The sequence below is a fragment of the Pseudophryne corroboree genome, chromosome 3, assembly GCF_028390025.1.
Source record: "Pseudophryne corroboree isolate aPseCor3 chromosome 3, aPseCor3.hap2, whole genome shotgun sequence".
NCBI classification, from domain to species: domain Eukaryota; kingdom Metazoa; phylum Chordata; class Amphibia; order Anura; family Myobatrachidae; genus Pseudophryne; species Pseudophryne corroboree.
In genome coordinates this window covers 279,419,054-279,443,813 of record NC_086446.1, presented here as the reverse complement: position 1 = coordinate 279,443,813, position 24,760 = coordinate 279,419,054, and the positions used below count along the sequence as shown (strand labels likewise).

General features: G+C 47.1%; 1 protein-coding gene and 1 long non-coding RNA gene across 4 annotated transcripts in view; one reads left to right on the top strand and one right to left on the bottom strand.

Moving 5' to 3' along the window:
• The window catches only part of ZNF512B (zinc finger protein 512B), a 72,362-nt gene extending 67,702 nt beyond the window's left edge, over nt 1–4,660 (top strand). For both annotated transcript variants that reach the window (XM_063959194.1, XM_063959195.1), the window contains exon 17: nt 2,874–4,660. In XM_063959194.1, coding sequence (XP_063815264.1) covers nt 2,874–3,158 — 285 coding nt within the window. In that variant the 3' untranslated portion in view covers nt 3,159–4,660. The remainder of the gene's footprint in view (nt 1–2,873) is intronic.
• LOC135055307 (uncharacterized) overlaps nt 2,626–24,760 on the bottom strand; it is an 82,565-nt gene continuing 60,430 nt past the window's right edge. The window contains exons 2-4 of one of the 2 annotated variants that reach the window (XR_010243713.1): nt 8,423–8,479; nt 5,419–5,546; nt 2,626–3,850 (exon numbers count right to left, since the gene is read on the bottom strand). This is a non-coding gene — a long non-coding RNA (uncharacterized LOC135055307). The remainder of the gene's footprint in view (nt 3,851–5,418; nt 5,547–8,422; nt 8,480–24,760) is intronic. The other variant, XR_010243714.1, reaches the window with a different exon arrangement.

The following is a 24,760-nucleotide window of genomic DNA, read 5'->3' as shown; positions in this document are numbered from 1 at the left end:
GTGCCAGTATTTCTGCCCTGTATCTTTGTAGGCTGGTGGTAGAATATCTCGTTAGGGAATTTCAGAATGTCTAAAATAGGCGTGCTCGATTATTCTCTCATCCAGGTATAGAGCTGGGAATGGGTTTGTTGGGTCGACCCTATTTAGGTCGACACTCATTAGGTCGACCACTATTGGTTGATAGGCAGTAGGTCGACACATGGAAACGGTCAACATGGTCGGCATTGAAAAAGGTCGACATGAGTTTTGTTGTGTTTTTTGTGGTCGTTTTCTTTGTAAAGTAACTGGGAACCCTAATCAGTGCACCGTGTTCGCTCTCCATGCTTCAGGCAAGGTGCATCGCTCTGCTACTGCTGCACAGCCACAGGTTACTATTCCCAATCGTAGTGCACGTGGACCGTAAAGTATGAAAAAGTAAAAAAAATGAAAATAAAAATGTGAAAACCTAATGCTCATGTCGACCTTTTGCAGGTGTCAACATAATGCGTGTTGACGAATAATGGTCGACCGATTGAGTGTCGACCTAAGTAAGGTCGACTTAAGGACCGTATCCCATAGAGCTGGGCTACTGATCCCGTATAAGAAGAAAGCAGCCTTCCATCACAGTAACTCCTGGCTGGGTCAAGACCCTATCATGCGTATCAGAGGGTCTGGATTCTGGTTCCCTGGCTGGCCAAACCAGTTTCTTTCTATGTTGTGGCTCATGTGAAGTGGAGAACTGTCCTCTAGTGTGAGAGCCCTAAACCTACTTGAGAAAAAAAAAAAAAGACCAGTAATATTGGCTTCAAGGTCTGGCAATGTCAACCAGGAGAAAGGAGGTTTTATGCCTTTGCCCTGAATTATGATCTTGTCTAATGTTCCCTTTCAAAGGAACTGTCTCAATTGTGTTTTTTAAACTCTGCATCCACTAAACAACTAATCTGAAATCCTGGCTGGAATCAGGTCCACATCAAGGTCAACATCACTCAGATATTCAGATGAATCTATGACATGATCTACCAAGGTAAGCAATTCAGACTCAGGTCTACAAGATTGTTGTCCCATAGAATTCTGTTTAGACCACTTTTCTTCTGTCTTATTACCCAGGTGAAGCTAACATGGGCCGTAGTAGATTTTAAGAAGCACAAAATAGGTTTGCTCATCTTTGGCAGGGATCATAATTAAGTAGGGTATCCCGCTGCACACTGGGTTTGAAATTTGAGTAATACCCCCAATTTAGGACAAAAAAAAGGATGATTTTTTCTTCTCTTAAATAACATCCAGAACTAGTGGCTAATATTGTGTCTGTTGCCCTACTGTTACTAAATCATCAATATTCTTCCTTCTTGATTAATCCTCAAAATAAAAAGGAGAGAGGACAGATTGCTGGAGGTGGCCCCCCCTCCCGACCCCAGCAATCCACTTCCACCTTTGAGCATATCTGTCAAATGTAGAAAGTTGAGAGAAGGTACACTGAAGCATGACAGAAAATAGGGGGCGTGGCCGTGCCACGACCGCAGGTCACGCCCCCATTTTCGCGGCTGTAGGGGGCATGCCAAGCGCTCTGTGAGCTGCTGGCATGCCCCCTATCCCTCTCTCCCAGCGAACAGACCCTGTGCGCATGCTACTACACTGTATATGTGCATATACAGTGACATACATTATAAAGTGAATGTAGTGCACATAAAACTGTGTGCTAGACTTTGCAGTAAGTACTAAACGGCAGGAGAAATCATATAAAGGGGGAGATTTATCAAATCCTTGAAAGCGATAAAGTTAGCAATCAATCAGCTTTTAACTGTCATTTATCTAGCACAGGATCTAAAATGACAGGAACTGATTGGTGAGTGTTTAATCTCCAAGATTTGATAAATCTCCCCCAAAGTTTCTCTCTCAGAAACTACTCCCTGTGAGGAAATGCAGAAGGAGAGATTTGGCACAGGAAGCAGAAGTGCAGAATGTCTGCCGTTTTGCCTTTCTGAGTTAAACTTTCCAAGGTGAAAGTGCTAACGGGCGCTGATAAGTACCTCCTTCTAAGGTCTAGTCCAGTCCATTGGACTAATCACTTATTCCCCCCTAGAAGCTTTGGGAAGTTCTACAATTCAAAAGCAATTCAGTTAATGTTGATGGCCACGAGGTGTCTGTTTTCTGATTGTTTTCACTTACCTGTATTCAGGAAAACCTGCAATGTTGGCGCACTATAATGAGCATTGATGTGCACAGCTGTACTTTGTAACTGCACATAGCTGCTAATTGAATTGCCTCCAAAGTGCCAATCTGGAGTATCCCATAGATGCAGTCTCCCCAAAGTGGATGAAAGAGCAATACTGTATACGTTCCTGTAAAAGGTGCCTCTACAATGTACAAAAATATAGGAGACTTAAAGGTCAAGTTATTCTGCGGAGGGAAAAAGGCTGTGTGCCCACACCCTCAACAAGAACCTCTCCCAAAATTAGCTCATTTCAGTATCTTGAATTGCAATATTTAACTTTTTATATGTGATTATAATGGGAGGTGCAGTACTACAATTAATACTTCATCAAGGAACAATCTAAACATCTCCCATCAAATGGATCAAAACTTTGCTCCTCCATAGTCACTGTCATGCCGTGTTATCAATTTCTCATACAAATGGGTACAACAGTGTAAAAATAGGTGTGCAATATAGAATTTGCACTGCATGAAAACTTTATTACAGCTTTATACATATAATGGGGCATAATGTGCGCTGCTAGGAGTTGAGTTGGGCTTACTGAAGAATCAGGGTTACTGAGAAATTGGGTAAAAAGATGAGATGGTTTTGTCACTAAGGGTTTGGAAGGCATGTTGGCATGAAAAATCATGGGAAATGTTTGCTGCAGAATAATCCAGCTTTTGATACTGTGTATTCATAGAACTGGTTCCGCGTGTCTGTGGTTTCTTCACCTTCTAAAAGGAAAATATCTCCAGAGTTCCATGCTCATGAGTCAGAGATGAAAGCACCAGGCAAAAAAAAATGGAGGAAGATTGAGGAGAATCCGGTAGTTGTGCCTCCAGCAACCACAGAACCCCCTAAAAAAGAAACTCCGTTTGCACAAATTACACAGCCTAAGAAAGCACGTAAAATTGGAGTGTACACGCACAGCTTTGGAACCAAGGGGAAAGTTCAGAAGGGTGCCCCATCCAGAAGATGGAAATAACCCCACATAGGAACGTGCACCAAGCCCAGAATCAATTTAAGCAGCCTGCAGTAGTCACACAGAAGACAATATATATGCTGTAGCAAATCCCTCTCCATTTCTGCTGCAGAATAAAGCAGGACCAAGTACACATAATATAAATGTAAATCTACTACTTGAAATTAAGGTTAGGAAATAGTGACGTTACTTTCTGAATAAATATTGTATGGAAAACATAAGAAAGGACATCCACTGTCTTAAATCTGCACCCTGCTGCTAAATTGTGTGAAATGGAAAGCAGTACCCACTATAATATGCAGCAAGAGCTTAAAAACATGGATGTGGTATGCCAGTGCACAAATATTTGGTTCTTTAGTTATAACATACAGATTAATGTGGCTCTCAATCCTCATACCGGGGCCCATTTCTAATGTGAAAACACCACTAAACCAATCAAACACTTTCTATTTCTATTGTGGAATTTGCACTATAAAGATAAAGATTATGTGGATTTGGTTCCCGTGGATCAGTGCAAATCCTTCACCTCATTCAATATTAGGAATGGAGCCCTAAAGCATCTACACAGATAACACAACCATATAGAACAGTGAGCAGCAAATGGACATCCTCTGCCAGTAATCCCTCCAGGATTTGGAGCCGGTGTCCTTGTTTGTTTTTCTTTTTTTATTAAGAAAACGGTGTAATGGTGTATGCTGTAAAATGAAAAAAAAAAAATTTTTTTTAGACTGCAATGTAAAGAGAGATTGCTACCCAGAAATGAATATGGAACGTCTAGTAACTCCAGTAAAGCATATATCACTCATTTAATTTCTATATTTAATAAGCACTTACAGTCAGTGTAGAGTCTGTTCTCAGGAGACAGCACACATAGAAAATACATTGCCATTGTACATATACAGACTACCTTATGTTGTTTCAAAATAGCTAGCTAAGCTATGTAAAGTGGAGGCAGACATTTTGTGAATTCTTCATACTTCACGACAGTCCAGATTATCGTTTTGCTTGGAGCCAGTGCCATCCCTTTAGTACTTCATGACAATGCAGTCTGTATAGGTTCATTACGTTCATAGTTAATTGATAGGCTGCATTTGCATGAATATTGATTCCAGAATGTCTGCCCCCACAGAGTGTAGGTGACAGGTAACACCAGGTACAATGGTAAATACACACTTGGTGCTTGCGTGCAATATTAACTCTACAAGCTTGCAGCCATTTTACTTGTGTCTGGTTTAAAATGGTTGACTTAGAAGCATCATGGATTATGCATAAGCACTTTGTCTGCACATGTGTTTGCACACCCTTTAGTCATATTTATATTCATATATTGCCAGTTTTATCACCCCAGACCTGTAGAAATGTATGAGTGTAGAACACTGATGTACCCACTGAAGTGAACATCCAAGACTAGCCACATGGCTTTCTCAAGAACTACTGTGTCTGTCATTTCTCCAGTGTTCGTCATCTAGATCATGGCTTCACGTTGAAATAAAATGTTAAATAAATTCTCGTAATATGTGTTTTACATGAAAGTGTCTTATCTTATAACTTAATGGGGTCTTGAAGAAATAAAATAGAAGTTGATCCAATTTTAGTAGGCACCTTGTAATACTAGGCTTGATTCATAGGTGACTCAGAGACACCCATTGCCAGTGTCTCACATCTGCTGCTCATGTACATAAGCTGAAGCATCAGGCGCACAACACTGAGAACATCCTGCTTTCTCAGACAAAGTGGCCATCCTACGACATCGGTCTGACTAGGCAACAGACAAAAAACAGTCCTGACATGGCTGTGTCCCCCCCCCCCCCCCCCCCAAAAAAAAAAAAATGGCTACTTGTTATTCACTTCCTCAGTCGCTAAACACTTGCTGCTAAAAATTGCTCCATTGCATCCGACATTGACATTGCATATACCTCCAGAATCAGGTTCAATGTGTTTCTGTCTACCTATCTTTTTACCTGTCTACCTATAGAAGTGACATACGGTGAGGTGAATGGCTGGGGAGACACACATGGGGATGGGACTGAATGCTGGGAGCCTGTCTCACCCCCTACTCACTGTATCTCTCCCCTCACTACACTAAGCTGCATTGTCCATTGAGTCCCCTACCTATATCCCTATGTCTTCTCTTGATGCTGCTGACTGAGCTCTGACTACAGTTCACTTCCTGTTCACATCCAAGTGTCCATCAGCGCACAAGGCCCGCCCCCACACTCAGAGGCATGCCTCTATTAGCTCCCTTTCTGTGCCCCTTTACTACCCTTGGTGCGGTCCCGCCCTCAGCTCTGCAAAGCAGTGTCTGACTGTAGAACTGGGGCAGAGCTGCTGCTGCCTCATCTCTCGTCTCGCTTCAGCTCCAGGTATCTCCACAAAGTTGCTGAGTGTTAGCTATAAAAAGGATTACAATAAATGAAGTTTATGTTATAAATATCTTCTTTGTATTATTCTAATCGTTTTTATATAAATCTCTGGAGTTTGACAGGTGATGCTCTGCCTACCCTTACTGCATGTCCCTGACCTATAGTTAAAGTATATCTTCCCTCAAAAAATGTTTTGACTAATTAAAACAGTATTCTGTGCACAACTTACTAAGATAACGCCCAACGCCTGAAATTGTCAAAACAAACACCCTTTTTTTACCTTTCAAGGTTGTTTCTGAATTTTGAATTTATTCAAGTATCCGGGGGTTTTCCAGTAAATTGTTTCTTGTACCCAGCATAATTATGTTAAACAGGAAACATAAGTTTTTTTCATTTTTCCTGTACACACAAGCTGTCATTGGATTTAATTTCCAAGTGCCTGGACTTTGTGATTATTTTTGACACAACCATGCACAAATTGGCCTTTGAAATTTCAGGTGGCGGGGTTACCATAATGTTCTTTGATTGTAAAGGGAAGAAGGAAATTTCATATGAACCTTGCATTTGAAGGTGACTGCTATAATTATGCAGCTACATAAATCAATAAATGCTTTTCAGTTCTTAATACTGATGTTACCACATTTAGAATCAATAAACTAAGCCCAGATTACAGCACTTTTCAATTAAAGATGAAATCTGGGACCAAAAATCGTTTTTGCCATTACAATTGATCAAGTTAGACGTTTTTCAGTGACGTATAATGATGTGTTCTGTTGTAAATAAATAAGAATTTTGCATTTCAATATTTCAGACATTACCGAAACCATTAGCATTTCGGTAGAATGTAAAAATGTGCAGAATGTTGGTGGTTATGTGTACTATTATTAAGGCTGAGAAAAGTATGGTTATCAAGACAATCCCTCAAAAGACTAAGGGGGTGATTCAGACCTGCCTGCACAAACATAAGTTTGTGCAGTCTCTGCACAGCTCAGGACTTACTCAGCAGCTGCGATGATCCGGCCAGGAGCTGACGTCAGGAATCCTCCCTCCAAATGGCTGGGCACACCTGCCTTTTTCCGGACACTCCATAGAAACGGTCAGTTGACACCCACAAACGGCCTCTTCCTGTCAATCTTCATACGATCGCTTTCTTTGTTAAACTTGTTTTCCTGCAATCCCTGTCGCCGTGGGGCGACGCGCCTGTGCATTGCAAAGCATACCCATGTGCAGTTCTGATCGCAGCACTGCAAAAAACGTAGCCTGCGATCTGGTCTGAATGACCCCTTAAGAATTAAGGGGCCTACACACGGGTGCGATTCTGCCTATGTGGAATTCCCTTGAACTCCCTGGAGCCCAGTACCACCGATATTGACTATATACACGGTGCAATTTTGGCTATGTACGGTTCTGACTACGGCATTTTGAGTATACTTTGTACTAGATTGAACACTTTCTAGTCAAAATTTACCTGCCTGCACAGTCCGACCCCACAGGAGCACGCATCGGCATTGCAATGTGTATACACACAGTGCAATATGCACTGTGTTTTCTACCGATATGGACTATATAGTCCATTTCGATAGTTATATCGCACCATGGGGGTAATTCAGAGTTGATCGCAGCAGCAAATGTGTTAGCAGTTGGCCAAAACCATGTGCACTGCAGGGGGGACAGATATAACATGTGCAGAGAGAGTTAGATTTGGGTGGGGTGTGTTCAAACTGAAACTAAAATTGCAGTGTAAAAATAAAGCAGCCAGTATTTACCCTGCACAGAAACAAAATAACCCACCCAAATCTTACTCTCTCTGCACATTTTATATCTGCCACACCTGCAGTGCCCATGGGGGGGTCATTCAGACCTGATCACTGCTGTGCGTTTTCGCTCAGCAGCAATCAGGTATGAACTGCGCATGCATATGCACCGCAGTGTGCAGGCGCGAGGTCCCCCCAGCGACGAGGAGCGCAGGACAGCGACGGGATGGCCGGAGAAAGTGATCGCAAGAAAATTGACAGGAAGAGGCCGTTTGTGGGTGTCAACTGACAGTTTCCTAGGAGTGTCCAGAGAAACGCAGGCGTGTCCAGACGTTTGAAGGGAGGGTTCCTGACGTCAGCTCCGGGCCGGATCATCGCACTGGAAGAGTAAGTCCTGAGCTGTGCAGAGACCGCACAAACTTTTGTTTGTGCAGCTCTCTGCACCCCTGCACAGCGACTACCTGGTCGCAGCAGTGCAAAAAAACGCCTGCTTGCGACCAGGTCTGAATTAGGCCCATGGTTTTGGCCAACTGCTAACAAATTTGCTTCTGCAATCAACTCTGAATTACCCCCTATGTGTATGTGGATTAAGATGCTGCATCGTCAAAAAAAAGAAAGTGTCCATGTTAATCAGTAACCGCTGCATGGTAATATCATGGCAAAACTGCTTTTTATGGGGATCCGGTCTAAAGATCGACACTGTCTAGGTCGACCACTATAGGTCGACAGGGTTGGAAGGTCGACAGGGTTCCTAGGTCGACAGGTCAAAAGGTTGACATGAGGTTTTCACATTTTTTTCCCTTTTTTTTAAAACTTTTTCATACTTAACGATCCACGTGGACTACGATTGGAACAGTAATCTGTGCTGAGCGAAGCGCGGCACCTTGCCCGATGCTAGGGGACGCAGTGCACTAATTGGGGTTCCCTGTCACTCTACGAAGAAAACGACACAAAAAAAACAACAACAACTCATGTCGACCTTTTGATCTGTCAACCTAGCACATGTCGACCTAGAAACCCTGTCCACCTAGTGACTGTCGACCTATAGTCGTCGACCTAGACACTGTCGATCTAATGATCCACACCCTTTTTTATGTATATTTTGTATAAATGACATGGAAAGCTGCAAACCAAATGAGTAATTTCCTACCTGAGACGGATTAATCGCAGATTGGTGCATCAAAGTTGGTCGAGAGATAGTTAGGAGCTAAAAGAGGAAATTGTCACAGCACCCAGGAATTAAATTTCAACAATATTATTTATTTAAAATACATATATAATTTAATAACAAACCACCGTACAGTTTCTGATATATATCATAACATATAAACAAAGTCTTTGAAATATTCACTGTATAGATGAGCTAATTCCCCTATTTAGAACAGATGGACAAAAAGTATCTAGCAAAAATAAGGTTGTAAGTTTTAGCACAATTGGCAACAGTTTCAATTAGCGTGTTAGATGCTGGAGATTTGGCAAAAATAGAATCTCACTCACGGTTTTTTCAGAGTTCCTAACACAGGTTAATCATCAGACTGTCCACACATACTGTCTTTCTCATACGTCCTAGAGGATGCTGGGGACACTTCAATAACCATGGGGTATAGACGGGATCTGCACTTTAAGACTTTGAATAGGCGTGAACTGGCTCCTCCCTCTATGCCCCTCCTCCAGACTCCAGTTTTAGAATTGTACCGTGGGACTTAGGGGAGAGAAGTCAGACCTACTTCTAATGAGTTTAAAGGCTCTGCTTCTTGGCTACAGGACACCATTAGCTCCTGAGGGTTTGGAACACTAGGTACGCCTAGGGGCTCACTCCCAGAGCCCGCCGTCACCCCCCTTGCAGAGCCAGAAATCAGAAGAAAGGTAAGTAGAAGAAGATCAGAAGACTTCAGTGACGGCTTTCTGAGGTACCGCACAGTGATCGCGCTGCACGCCATGCTACCACACACAGCGGCACTACAGGTTGTAGGGCGCGGGTCGGGGGGGGGGGGGAGGGGGGTAGGCGCCCTGGGCAGCATAAAATCCTCTTTTTAAGGCTGGCAAGAGTGGATTGGAGTGCCTGGGCACAAGATCCGAACTCCCACCAGTAATATATATTAAGAAAATAGCGGGCTGAAGCGCGCCATTAAGGGGGCAGGGCTTAGCCCTCACCAGCACCATTTTCTCTTCACAGAAGCTGCAGAGACGCTGGTCCTCTCCTCCAAACACTGCTGTACAAGTAACAGGGTGCAAAACGGGAAGGGGGGGGGCACATAATTTGGTGAAAATATAAAAGCGCTACTGGTCTGGGGCTTTATATTAGAGTTTCAGATCTGGGATTGAGCGCTGGGTTGTGAGCTGGCAAACTCCCTCTGTGTTTCTCTGACAGGCTTTACTGTGGGTCTGTCCCCTACTTGCCCAGTGTGTCTGTGGGTGTTGGTACACGTGTGTCGGCATGTCTGAGGCTGAGTGCTCTTCCCAGGAGGAGACTGTGGTAGGGACAGAAGTGGCTGTGGGAGTGACACTGTCGGCACCGCCGACTCCTGATTGAGTAAATGTGTTGAATGCCTTGAATGCAAATGTGGCTCTTATTAATGAGATATTAGATAAATCTGAATTGCAGAACCAGACATGGAAGAAATCTGTGGAGGATGTGTTATCACAGGTCCAGACCCCTTCGGGGTCACAAAAATTTTCATTTGCTCAGTTGGCAGACACAGATACCGACACGGACACTGACTCCAGTTTCGACTATAGTGATGCCAAATTAGACCCAAAATTGGCAAAGACCATCCAGTACATGATTGTGGCAATAAAAGACGTGTTACATATCACGGAGGACCCTGCTGTTGCAGATACTAGGGTCTGTATGTATAAGGGAAAGAATCCTGAGGTAGCATTTCCGCCCTCTCATGAACTGAATACCTTTTTTGAAAAAATGTGGGAAAATCCTGACAAAAAGTTTCTGATTCCCAAAAGGCTTCAGGTGGCTTATTCGTTCCCCTCTGTGGATAGAGATAAGTGGGAATCATCTCTCATTGTGGACAAGGCTCTATCACGGTTGTCTAAAAAGGTGGCTTTACCGTCTCCTGACACGGCAGCCCTTAAGGATCCTGCGGATCGTAGACAGGAGACTACGTTAAAATCCATTTACGTCGCCACAGGTAAGCTGCTCAGACCAACCATTGCATCGGCGTGGGTGAGTACTGCTATTGAAAAATGGGCAGATAACTTGTCATCTGATATAGATACCCTAGATAGGGATAGCATCCTGTTAACTCTGGGTTATATCAGGGACACTGCGGCCTACTTAAAGGAGGCGGCGTGAGATATTGGCATTTTGGGATCAAGAGCCAATGCCTTGGCAATTTCAGCTAGACGAGCATTGTGGATTCATCAATGGAATGCTGCTGCTGACTCTAAGAAAGCTATGGAGTCTCTCCCATATAAAGGTAGTGTCTTGTTTGGTAAGGGTCTGACTGATTTGGTATCTACGGCTACCGCGAGTAAGTCTTCATTTCTCTGACGTCCTAGTGGATGCTGGGAACTCCGTAAGGACCATGGGGAATAGACGGGCTCCGCAGGAGACTGGGCACTCTAAAAGAAAGATTAGGTACTATCTGGTGTGCACTGGCTCCTCCCACTATGACCCTCCTCCAGACCTCAGTTAGATTTCTGTGCCCGGCCGAGCTGGATGCACACTAGGGGCTCTCCTGAGCTAGAAAGAAAGGTGATTTTAGTTTTTTTATTTTACAGTGAGACCTGCTGGCAACAGGCTCACTGCATCGAGGGACTAAGGGGATAAGAAGCGAACCTACCTGCTTGCAGCTAGCTTGGGCTTCTTAGGCTACTGGACACCATTAGCTCCAGAGGGATCGACCGCATGGAACTGGCCTTGGTGTTCGTTCCCGGAGCCGCGCCGCCGTCCCCCTTACAGAAGCAAGAAGAGGTCCGGAAAATCGGCAGAAGACATCAGTCTTCACCAAGGTAGCGCACAGCAGCTGTGCGCCATTGCTCCTCATACACACTTCACACTCCGGTCACTGAGGGTGCAGGGCGCTGGGGGGGGGGGGGGGGGGTGCCCTGAGCAGCAATAAAAACACCTTGGCTGGCAAATATATCACAATATATAGCCCCAGAGGCTATATATGTGATAAATACCCCTGCCAGAATCCATAAAAAAGCGGGAGAAAAGTCAGCGAAAAAGGGGCGGAGCTATCTCCCTCAGCACACTGGCGCCATTTTCTCTTCACAGTGCAGCTGGAAGACAGCTCCCCAGGCTCTCCCCTGTAGTTTGCAGGCTCAAAGGGTTAAAAAGAGAGGGGGGGGGGCACTAAATTTAGGCGCAATATTGTATATACAAGCAGCTATTGGGAAAAATTCACTCAATATAGTGTTAATCCCTAAATTATATAGCGCTCTGGTGTGTGCTGGCATACTCTCTCTCTGTCTCCCCAAAGGGCTGTGTGGGGTCCTGTCCTCAGTCAGAGCATTCCCTGTGTGTGTGCGGTGTGTCGGTACGGCTGTGTCGACACGTTTGATGAGGAGGCTTATGAGGTGGCAGAGCAGATGCCGATAAATGTGATGTCGCCCCCTGTGGGGCCGACACCAGAGTGGATGGATAGGTGGAAGGTATAAATCGACAGTGTCAACTCCTTACATAAAAGGCTGGATGACGTAACAGCTGTGGGACGGCCGGCTTCTCAGTCCGTGCCTGCCCAGGCGTCTCAAAGGCCATCAGGGGCTCAAAAACGGCCGCTCCCTCAGATGGCAGACACAGATGTCGACACGGAGTCTGACTCCAGTGTCGACGAGGTTGAGACATATACACAATCCACTAGGAACATCCGTTACATGATCCCGGCAATAAAAAATGTGTTACACATTTCTGACATTAACCCAAGTACCACTAAAAAAGGGTTTTATGTTTGGGGAGAAAAAGCAGGCAGTGTTTTGTTCCCCCATCAAATGAGTGAATGAAGTGTGAAAAAGCGTGGGTTCCCCCGATAAGAAACTGGTAATTTCTAAACAGTTACTGATGGCGTACACTTTCCCGCCAGAGGATAAGTTACGCTGGGTGATATCCCCTAGGGTGGATAAGGCACTCACACGTTTGTCAAAAAAGGTGGCACTGCCGTCTTAGGATACGGCCACTTTGAAGGTACTTGCTGATAAAAAGCAGGAGGCTATCCTGAAGTCTGTATTTACACACTCAGGTACTAGACTGAGACCTGCAGATAGTGCTGCTGCAGCGGGGTCTGTGACCCTGTCAAACAGGGATACTATTTTGCGAACATAAGAGCATATTAAAGACGTCGTCTTATATATGAGGGATGCACAGAGGGATATTTTGCCGGCTGGCATCCAGAATTAATGCAATGTCCATTCTGTCAGGAGGGTATTAGAGACCCGACACTGGACAGGTGATGCTGACTTTAAAAGGCACATAGAGCCTTATAAGGGTGAGGAATTGTTTGGGGATGGTCTCTGGGACCTCGTATCCACAGCAACAGCTGGGAAGAAAATTTTTTACCTCAGGTTTCCTCACAGCCTAAGAAAGCACTGTATTATCAGGTACAGTCCTTTCGGCTTCAGAAAAGCAAGCGGGTCAAAGGCGCATCCTTTCTGCACAGAGACGAGGGAAGAGGGAAAAAGCTGCACCAGTCAGCCAGTTCCCAGAATCAAAATTCTTCCCCCGCTTCCTCTGAGTCCACCGCATGACGCGGGGGCTCCACAGGCGTAGCCAGGTACGGTGGGGGGCCGCCTCAAAAATTTCAGCGATCAGTGGGCTCGCTCACAGGTGGATCCCTGGATCCTTCAAGTAGTATCTCAGGGGTACAAGCTGGAATTCGAGGCGTCTCCCCCCCGCCGTTTCCTCAAATCTGCCATGCCGACAACTCCCTCAGGCAGGGAGGCTGTGCTAGAGGCAATTCACAAGCTGTATTCCCAGCAGGTGATAGTCAAGGTGCCCCTACTTCAACAAGGACGGGGTTACTATTCCACACTGTTTGTGGTACCGAAAACGGACGGTTCGGTGAGACCTATTTTAAATTTGAAATCCTTGAACACATACATAAAAAAATTCAAGTTCAAGATGGAATCGCTCAGGGCGGTTATTGCAAGCCTGGAGGAGGGGGATTACATGGTATCCCTGGACATCAAGGATGCTTACCTACATGTCCCCAATTACCATCCTCACCAGGAGTACCTCAGATTTGTGGTACAGGATTGCCATTACCAATTCCAAACACTGCCGTTTGGACTGTCCACGGCACCGAGGGTCTTTACCAAGGTAATGGCAGAAATGATGATACTCCTTCGAAAAAAGGGAGTTTTAATTATCCCGTACTTGGACGATCTCCTTATAAAGGCGAGGTCCAAGGAGCAGTTGTTGGTCGGAGTAGCACTATCTCGGGAAGTGCTACAACAGCACGGATGGATTCTATACATTCCAAAGTCACAGCTGGTTCCTACCACACGCCTACTGTTCCTGGGGATGGTTCTGGACACAGAACAGAAAAAAGTGTTTCTCCCGCAGGAGAAAGCCAAGGAGCTGTCATCTCTAGTCAGAGACCTCCTGAAACCAAAACAGGTATCGGTGCATCACTGCACACGAGTCTTGGGAAAAATGGTAGCTTCTTACGAAGCAAAATTCCATTCGGCAGGTTCCATGCAAGAACCTTTCAGTGGGACCTCTTGGACAAGTGGTCGGGATCGCATCTTCAGATGCATCGGCTGATAACCCTGTCTCCAAGGACCAGGGTATCTCTACTGTGGTGGCTGCAGAGTGCTCATCTTCAAGAGGGCCGCAGATTCGGCATACAGGACTGGGTCCTGGTAACCACAGATGCCAGCCTTCGAGGCTGGGGGGCAGTCACACAGGGAAGAAATTTCCAAGGACTTTGGTCAAGTCAGGAGTCGTCCCTACACATAAATATTCTGGAACTGAGGGCCATTTACAATGCCCTAAGTCTGGCAAGGCCTCAGCTTCAAAACCAGCCGGTACTGATCCAATCAGACAACATCACGGCAGTCGCCCATGTAAACCGACAGGGCGGTACAAGAAGCAGGATGGCAGAAGCCACAAGGATTCTCCGATGGGCGGAAAACCACGTCTTAGCACTGTCAGCAGTGTTCATTCCGGGAGTGGACAACTGGGAAGCAGACTTCCTCAGCAGACACGACCTACACCCGGGAGAGTGGGGACTTCATCCAGAAGTCTTCCAACTGTTGGTAAACCGTTGGGAAAGGCCACAGGTGGACATGATGGCGTCCCGCCTAAACAAAAAACTAGATAGTGCGCCAGGTCAAGGGACCCTCAGGCAATAGCTGTGGACGCTCTAGTGACCCCGTGGGTGTACCAGTCGGTTTATGTATTCCCTCCTCTGCCTCTCATACCAAAGGTACTGAGAATAATAAGAAAACGAGGAGTAAGAACGATACTCGTGGTTCCGGATGGGCCAAGAAGAGCTTGGTACCCAGAACTTCAAGAAATGATATCAGGGGGGGCGTGGCTTGGAGGCTGTATGAGCAGGCTGTGTTTTTGGTGAGCTCCCAGGGACCTGGGAGTTTCCTTATTAAATCACAGCCTTAACGCTATAATTACTAGCCATAAACACCTGGTCTACATCCCTACAGTGTTGGTGCAGGTGGCGAGTACGAGCTGCGGAATCGGGGAGCCGGTTTCCTGGCTCCCGCGGATTGCGGCCTACTCATCGCCCAGAAGCCGGGGCCTAAATTTTCATGCTGTCCCCCAGCTGAGCGGTCGGCCTGCCGGGGACGTCAGACGGACCTGCTCTCCCCGGTTCTTCACAGGAGCATCGCTACAGACTCCCCGGGGGTCCCAGCTGGCGGATGGGAGGAGGCCTGAGAGTGGACAGGAGCCGAGAAGCGCGCTCCGGAGAGCGAGCGGCGGCCATCTTAGAAGACGGAGAACGGGAGGCGAGGTGGCGGAGGTTCAGAGGAGACACCCGACGGCCTGCAGAGGTGAGCGGTTTGCAGCGTCCACCCCACTGAAGTGGCTGCTCGTCTCCCCCCCCCCGAGTGCCGGGCGCCATTACTACCCACCAGCGGCGCACTGCTACGAAGGAACGCGGGCCCGGCCGGGGCTCCCCCCCCCCCCCCCTCCACCCCTGCCTGCCAGACAAACAGTGTGCGGCCAGATTAAAAGAGGTCAGGGAGGTACTCGGAGGTGCAGATCCCCAGCACGCGGAGGACGAGGACTCCCCCTCGCCCACTCACTCTGCGCTCACTGTCATCCCAGTAGATACCGGAGGAGCCTGTGTGCCCCGGTCCCTCAGCGGCTATACCCGCGGCTGTGGGTGGCTCGTTGGACGAAGAGGGAGGGAGACACGGAGTCCCGCAACTCACTGGGGCCCCACATAAGACCCAGGAGCTGGGAAGAAGGAGCCTAAGAAATACGGAGTACATCGCTCCTGGCCCTGCACCTGGTGACACCAGCGACCTCTCCTATACACGATATATTATTCCTCCGGGAGACTCCGAGCTCGACCCTCACCTTATACAATTTGCGGCCTGACCCTAAGAGTACCTGGGTTGCCTGGGGTACGGGACAGAAGTTCCCCCCAACACTATATAGGCACATTGAAGATGAGGGCTAGTCTCACAGCCTTACCAGCCCTGCTCATGCCAATGTAAAACGAGCAGTCTCCCCTACCCTTGCCAATATCTACGTGACATCTTGGTGATCCCAAGGATAACGAAGCCTTCCACTTTCCATATCATATGTGATCGGAACCGTCAAGCTGTCCCTTACTGGTCTTAGTATGCCTTCCAGACGTAGCAAGCCGTCTAAGCCCGCACAGCAGCTATCTTTTTTCAAGGCATCCCCGAAGATGTCAGGCCCTAAATCCACCGGGCCCACTACAACAGATAAATCCCCGCAGACCCCCCTCCCCTCTCTGGAGGCATCTCCTCTCGCTTCCATACCTGCTACAAGCCTAGATAAAGTTGGAGATGGAGATGCTCTAACCGTGGGCACTATGAAACTGCTTTTGTCTCGCTTTAAGGAAGATGTGGCAGCGGAGTTCCGTACCACATTAACGGCGTGTCAACAATCCATAGATGACCTAGGTGGACGCACCGACCATTTGGAAAATAAAATGGAAGAGGTAGTGGGGTCACACAACGGCTTGCTAGACTCCCACGATGCCTTGGAGGCGGAGGTAAAGCTACTGCGGGACAAAGTCACAGAGTTGGAAGACAGATCGCGACGCAGCAATCTCAAATTGCGCGGAGTCCCCGAATCTGTGTCACATAGCAGTTTGCATGATTATGCGGTGGCCCGATTTAAAGCCCTATTACCCCAGTCCCCTTCGGCAGACTTCATTATCGACAGAATACACCGATTGCCAAAGGCTAGAGCGGCCCCAGGAGACGCGCCTAGAGACGTCCTAATGAAAATGCACTATTTTCACGTTAAAGAGGCTTTACTGAAGGCATCAAGACCGACGTCGGACAACTCTTCTGCCCTTCAAGGACTTCAGCTTTTCGGAGACTTATCTGCAGCTACTCTCTACAAACGGCGTTCCTTTCACCCCATTACGACAGCTCTTAGGAAGGCGGATATCCCCTACCGCTGGGGTTTCCCCACCAAGCTACTGATCCATCGAGATGGCTCCACTGTTTCCATATCTACCGCAGATGAAGGGGCGAAGTTGCTCAAGTCCTGGAACATTGCGGACCCCTCAGCGGACTCCTCACCCCGTCGACTTCAGCAGGACTGGTCCGCGGTGAAATGAGGTGTCCTGCCCGGGATCGGATACCTTCCACAGTTGCTATCACATTAACGTATTGACTCCGGTGACTTTCCAGTTTTGGTCTTCGGAGTTTGATATATAGGATGAGTTGCTGGAGAGACCCTAGCGATTCTTCTGCTTAAGAGCCTGTTTCTATGCTCTGTGTCCAGGTTGGACAGTTTTTGTTATGCAATATTTGCCCCTCATGTTATATTTACATGCATAGGCCACTATATACCTTAACATTACCAAGATGTTTATGTTTGTGTTTTAAACAGAGTACAATATAAAGTATGGCAATGGGTAGGTGGTATGCCACTAACCCCCCCTTTAGCCTACACAGCCGCCTTATTATGGCGACTGGTTATGATCTCAAGAGAGATCAATTTAGTTTTGTTTTTTTAGTTTTTTTTCTGTCTGCCTTCCTGTTCCCTCAAATGTTCCCCCCCCCCCTATCAGGTATATCAGTTTAAGCACGGAATTTGGTCAACGGAATTACTAGCTCTTGCTGCAGAAGACCATGGTTAACGTAGTATCTATCAATGCCAAAGGGCTCAATTCCCCTCACAAACGAAGAGTAGCCTTGAATTATTTTTATAAACTTAAGGCACATGTAGTAGCAATACAGGAGACACATTTCCAGAGCTAAAACCCCCCCTCCTTCACTAACTCACGATACCCCCACTGCTATACGGCAAATGGTCCCGCCAAGAAAGCTGGCGTGGCCCTCCTTATAGCACAACACTGCTCGTTTGTACTGACCGATAAATACGAGGATCCAGAGGGGAGATATCTAATTTTGGTGGGTAAATTGGATAATGTAGAGACCACTTTGGTCTCCTGCTATGCACCCAACGCTAAACAGATCCCATTCCTTAGGACTTTCTGTAGAACTCTCAAGGAACATACTAAGGGAGCCCTTTTGATTTTAGGGGACTTTAATATGGTGCTGGACCCCGTTGTTGACCGATCCCGTCCGACCCGGACCCTTCGTAGCAGCCCACCTCAGGACCCCTCGGGCAAATTTGGCCAACTGCTGGCCGAATATGAGCTGTATGATGCCTGGAGGGCAAAACACCCGGGAGAACGAGATTACACTTTCTATTCCCACGTTCATAGTTCGTACTCTCGAATAGACTTAGCGTTAGCAGATAGATGGACATTAGCGACTATTAGCAAGATAGACATATTACCTATGTCTTGGTCTGACCACTCACCGCTTATTGTGGTTTGGGATATTAGTAAGAGGGTGGTTCCCCACAGCCCCTGGAGAATGGGCCAACACCTACTGGCCCACCCTGAGGCACACCAGACCATCCAGCAATCTCTGGATTTATATTTGACAACTAACTGCCCCGGGGACACATCTGTTTTTACCCATTGGTGTTCTCTGAAGGCCGTGATTAGAGGCTCTGCAATTAAAATCGCAGCTAGACTTAAACGCGACTATAGGAAAAGACACGAATCGGCAGAAAGAGAAGCTGCGAGATTGGAAGCTGCACACAAAATAAGTCCAGACAACAAATCCCTTTTTAAGCAACTCCTTAGTGCCCGAGACAAAGTGAACGCCTTTGCTTTAACCGAAGTCCATCGCAACCTGCAGCGGCTAAATCAAACTTATTATAGGCTTGGTAACAGAGCGGGAAGGCTTTTGGCGCGTAAATTGAGAGGCCGGAGAGCCAAGGAACGCATTCATGCTATTCATACTTCTTCGGGAGTTAAAGTAACTGACCCAGTCGAGATAGCGAATGCATTTGCTGAATACTATTCGCAACAATATAACCTCAAAGAAGACCCTGGCACCCTTCAGCCCACTTTGGCAGACATTAATGGTTTTTTGGACGGGCTATCACTCCCCACTATAGACGCCCAGGCCAGTGAATCCCTCAGTGCCCCTTGGTTACTCGACGAAGTCGAAGAAGCCATAGATTCCTGTCCAGTAAATAAAGCCCCCGGCCCGGATGGGTATCCCTCCAGCTTCTACAAAACATTTAAATCAACCCTTGCCCCACTCTTAATGTCAGTTTACAATGAAGCCTCGGACCTCACATGCTTCCCGAAGGAAATGTTAGAGGCCCGAATAGTTACCATCCCTAAACCAGGAAAATCCCCTACAGTGGTTCAGAATTATCGCCCAATAGCATTGCTGAACACCGACCTTAAACTGTTTGCCAAGATGGTTGCAAATAGGATCGCCCCTCTCCTGCCAAGTTTAATTAACCCAGACCAGGTGGGTTTTGTTCTGGGCAGGCAAGCGTCAGACAACACACGCAGGGTTATTAATTTGACTGACCGCTGCCAGGCCAGGAGCGAGCCTCTCTTGCTTCTTTCCCTGGATGCGGAGAAGGCATTCGATAGGCTCCATTGGGACTACCGAAGGGTTGCCCTAGGACATTTTGGATTTACGGGTAGGATACTCGATTCTATTTTGGCCTTATACTCCTCGCCCTCGGCTTCAGTTTTCACCAATGGGTGCAACTCCTCTATATTTAATATTACTAATGGGACCCGGCAGGGGTGCCCATTATCACCCCTTATATTTGTACTAGCGGTGGAACCTCTCGCGGAACGAATTAGGGTGTCAGATTTGATTGTTGGCCCAGTGGTGGGAGGGATGCCGCACAAAATCTGTCTTTTTGCGGATGATATACTGGTGTGTCTTAGGGAGCCTGAGGCGTCCTTACCCCATTTACATTCCCTTTTAGACTCCTATGCAGCAGTATCTTACTACAAATTGAACGCTACTAAGACCGAGGCTCTCCCTTTGAATATCTCTGACAGCACCCTCAGTCGTCTGAAAAATGACTATAAATATGCGTGGCAACTTCGATCACTAAAATATCTGGGGGTGCATATATCTAGGGGGCGGGACTTAATAGGGTGCAACTATGACCCACTTTATCGTTCATTTGAACTAGTAATTAAAGATTGGATGATGCAGGAGGTCTCCTGGGTCGGACGGGTGGCGGCGGCGAAGATGGTCCTCCTACCAAAGTTGATGTACCTCTTTCGCACCATCCCAAGGGCTTTTCCCAAAGACGTTTGTAATAGATTCAACCATCTTTTAACTAAATATATATGGGGGGGCTCGAAGCCAAGAATAGCGAAATCCACATTGACTGCGCCCAAAGGTGCCGGGGGTGTCGCGTACCCAGATCTAGAGAGATACCATATCGCCTGTTTACTTACCCAGGCTAGAGATTGGTTCACTCAGAACAATATTAAACCATGGGTATCCCTGGAGCGGGACGCGATATCCCCCTTCACACTATCGGATTTGATATGGCTGCCCACCAACTCAGTCCCAACCAGAGTTGCTGAATGCCCCGCAGTACACACAACCCTGATGGCCTGGAAGGAAGTAATTAGATATCTCCCTCCTGGTGCTATACCCTCACCCCAGCTGTCCCTTCACGCTATAGCCCTATTGATCCCAGATATGCAACTATCCCATTGGCAGACCTTAGGTCTCACTACTCTAAAAGATGTTCTACGAGATGGCGCCTTAGTCCCCTTCTCCCAGCTCCAAGAACAGTTTCAGATTCCCAAACAGGACTTTCACAAATACCTACAATTGCGGCATTGGCTTCAAAGCTGCTCGCCAAGTCGAGTCCCACATACTGATCTCCCTAAACTACTGATGTCACTCCTTATCCCCAGTAGCAACAGGGGAGGCATATCCCGATGGTACCAGCATCTTGTGACAGAAGCCCATCATGGGGTTTACCCCGCACAGACCAAATGGGAAAAAGATCTCCCTGCGGTCTTCACTGAGGATGTTTGGAGAGATATCTTTAAATCTTGTTTTAGAATTTCTAAATGTGTAAACCATAGTGAAATGTACTATAAATTGGTGCATAGGGTATATCTAACACCAGATCGTATGCATAAAATTTGGCCTGATGTCTCCGCTAGATGCTGGAGAAACTGTGGGATGGTGGGGGATATCCTACATATATTTTGGTTGTGTCCGACTATTAGGGCGCTCTGGAGGGAAGTGTTTGTACTCATTTCCCACATATTGGGAGTTGTCCTTGAGCCTGAACCCCTCTTGGCACTTTTCCATTACTATGGGAGGGAGTTGTCTAGCGGTGATAGATATATTCTAGGCCATATCCTCATAGCCTCCAAAGCGGCCATCGCCTCCAAATGGAAATCGGCGGTCATCCCCACTATTTCTATGATAGAAAATAGAGTTCATCAACACTATGTTTTCGAAACAGCACAGGGCAAGTACTCCGCTGGAAATGCCTCTATTAGCAAGAAATGGATTAAATGGTCCCTTTACAAGGAGGGTACGGGCCGGATAGGTGTTTCCAGGGCCTCAGTTGATATTCCGGACCTTTCCGTGCTTCGCTCCCCGGTCCATTCCGGGCTTTAATTAGCTAAGTGAAGTAGACCTCTTGGTCTTTTTTTCTCTCATTTTTAATATACTATGATTCCATTGTTGTATTACGATATCCCTGATACATGTTTTCCTCCCCCATGTCTTTATTAGTTATGTTTTGTGTATGTCTCTTTACCCCATCCAGATCTTGTTTACCGATTTACATATACGAGTACATGTAATCTGCATGAAAATTCAATAAAAAAATTTAATATTGAAAAAAAAAGAAATGATATCAGAGGACCCATGGCCTCTACCGCTCAGACAGGATCTGCTACAGCAGGGGCCCTGTCTGTTCCAAGACTTACCGCGGCTGAGTTTGACGGCATGGCGGTTGAATTCCGGATCCTAAAGGAAAAGGGCATTCCGGAGGAAGTCATTCCTACGCTGATAAAAGCCAGGAAAGAAGTAACCGCAAACCATTATCACCGTATTTGGCGAAAATATGTTGCGTGGTGTGAGGCCAGGAAGGCCCCAACAGAGGAATTTCAGCTGGGTCGTTTTCTGCACTTCCTACAGTCAGGAGTGACTATGGGCCTAAACTTGGGTTCCATTAAGGTCCAGATTTCGGCTCTGTCGATTTTCTTCCAGAAAGAACTGGCTTCACTGCCTGGAGTTCAGACATTTGTAAAGGGAGTGCTACATATTCAGCCCCCTTTTGTGCCTCCTGTGGCACCTTGGGATCTCAACGTGGTGTTGAGTTTCCTAAAATCACATTGGTTTGAGCCACTTAAAACTGTGGATTTGAAATATCTCACGTGGAAAGTGGTCATGTTATTGGCCTTGGCTTCGGCTAGGCGTGTGTCAGAATTGGCGGCTTTGTCATGTAAAAGCCCTTATCTGATTTTCCATATGGATAGGGCAGAATTGAGGACTCGTCCCCAGTTTCTCCCTAAGGTGGTATCAGCTTTTCACTTGAACCAACTTATTGTAGTGCCTGCGGCTACTAGGGACTTGGAAGATTCCAAGTTACTGGACGTAGTCAGGGCCTTAAAAATTTATATTTCCAGGACGGCTGGAGTCAGGAAAACTGACTCGCTTTTTATCCTGTAGGCACCCAACAAAATAGGTGCTCCTGCTTCTAAGCAGACTATTGCTCGCTGAATTTGTAGTACAATTCAGCTGGAGCATTCTGCGGCTGGATTGCCGCATCCTAAATCAGTAAAAGCCCATTCCACGAGGAAAGTGGGCTCATCTTGGGCGGCTGCCCGAGGGGTCTCGGCTTTACAACTTTGCCGAGCTGCAACTTGGTCAGGGGCAAACACGTTTGCTAAATTCTACAAATTTGATACCCTGGCTGAGGAGGACCTTGAGTTCTCTCATTAGGTGCTGCAGAGTCATCCGCACTCTCCCGCCCGTTTGGGAGCTTTGCTATAATCCCCATGGTCCTTACGGAGTTCCCAGCATCCACTAGGACGTCAGAGAAAATAAGATTTTACTCACCGGTAAATCTATTTCTCGTAGTCCGTAGTGGATGCTGGGCGCCCATCCCAAGTGCGGATTGTCTGCAATACTTGTATGTAGTTATTGCCTAACTAAGGGTTATTGTTGAGCCATCTGTTGAGAGGCTCAGTTATATTTCATACTGTTAACTGGGTATAGTATCACGAGTTATACGGTGTGATTGGTGTGGCTGGTATGAGTCTTACCCGGGATTCAAAATCCTTCCTTATTGTGTCAGCTCTTCCGGGCACAGTATCCTAACTGAGGTCTGGAGGAGGGTCATAGTGGGAGGAGCCAGTGCACACCAGATAGTACCTAATCTTTCTTTTAGAGTGCCCAGTCTCCTGCGGAGCCCGTCTATTCCCCATGGTCCTTACGGAGTTCCCAGCATCCACTACGGACTACGAGAAATAGATTTACCGGTGAGTAAAATCTTATTTCTCTATCGTCCTAAGTGGATGCTGGGGTTCCTGAAAGGACCATGGGGAATAGCGGCTCCGCAGGAGACAGGGCACAAAAGTAAAGCTTTTACAGGTCAGGTGGTGTGTACTGGCTCCTCCCCCTATGACCCTCCTCCAGACTCCAGTTAGATTTTTGTGCCCGGCCGAGAAGGGTGCAATTCTAGGTGGCTCTCATAAAGAGCTGCTTAGAGAGTTTAGCTTAGGTTTTTTATTTTACAGTGATTCCTGCTGGCAACAGGATCACTGCAACGAGGGACAGAGGGGAGAAGAAGTGAACTCACCTGCGTGCAGGATGGATTGGCTTCTTGGCTACTGGACATGAAGCTCCAGAGGGACGATCACAGGTACAGCCTGGATGGTCACCGGAGCCACGCCGCCGGCCCCCTCACAGATGCTGAAGCAAGAAGAGGTCCAGAATCGGCGGCTGAAGACTCCTACAGTCTTCTTAAGGTAGCGCACAGCACTGCAGCTGTGCGCCATTTTCCTCTCAGCACACTTCACACGGCAGTCACTGAGGGTGCAGGGCGCTGGGGGGGGGGCGCCCTGGGAGGCAAATGAAAACCTTTAAAAAGGCTAAAAATACCTCACATATAGCCCCAGAGGCTATATGGAGATATTTACCCCTGCCTAAATGTACTAAATAGCGGGAGACGAGCCCGCCGAAAAAGGGGCGGGGCCTATCTCCTCAGCACACGGCGCCATTTTCTGTCACAGCTCCGCTGGTCAGGAAGGCTCCCAGGTCTCTCCCCTGCACTGCACTACAGAAACAGGGTATAACAGAGAGGGGGGGCAAAATAAATGGCAATATATTAATATAAAAGCAGCTATAAGGGAGCACTTAATCATAAGGCTATCCCTGTCATATATAGCGCTTTTTGGTGTGTGCTGGCAGACTCTCCCTCTGTCTCCCCAAAGGGCTAGTGGGTCCTGTCTTCGTATAGAGCATTCCCTGTGTGTCTGCTGTGTGTCGGTACGTGTGTGTCGACATGTATGAGGACGTTATTGGTGTGGAGGCGGAGCAATTGCCAAATATGAGGATGTCACCTCCTAGGGGGTCGACACCAGAATGGATGCCTTTATTTGTGGAATTACGGGATAGCGTCAACTCGCTTAAGCAGTCGTTTGCCGACATGAGGCGGCCGGACACTCAATTAGTGCCTGTCCAGGCGCCTCAAACACCGTCAGGGGCTGTAAAACGCCCCTTGCCTCAGTCGGTCGACACGGACCCAGACACAGGCACTGATTCCGGTGGTGAAGGTGACGAATCAACCGTATTTTCCAGTAGGGCCACACGTTATATGATTTTGGCAATAAAGGAGATGTTACATTTAGCTGATACTACAGGTACCACTAAACAGGGTATTATGTGGGGTGTGAAAAAACTACCAGTAGTTTTTACCGAATCAGAAGAATTAAATGACGTGTGTGATGAAGCGTGGGGTGCCCCGATAAAAAAC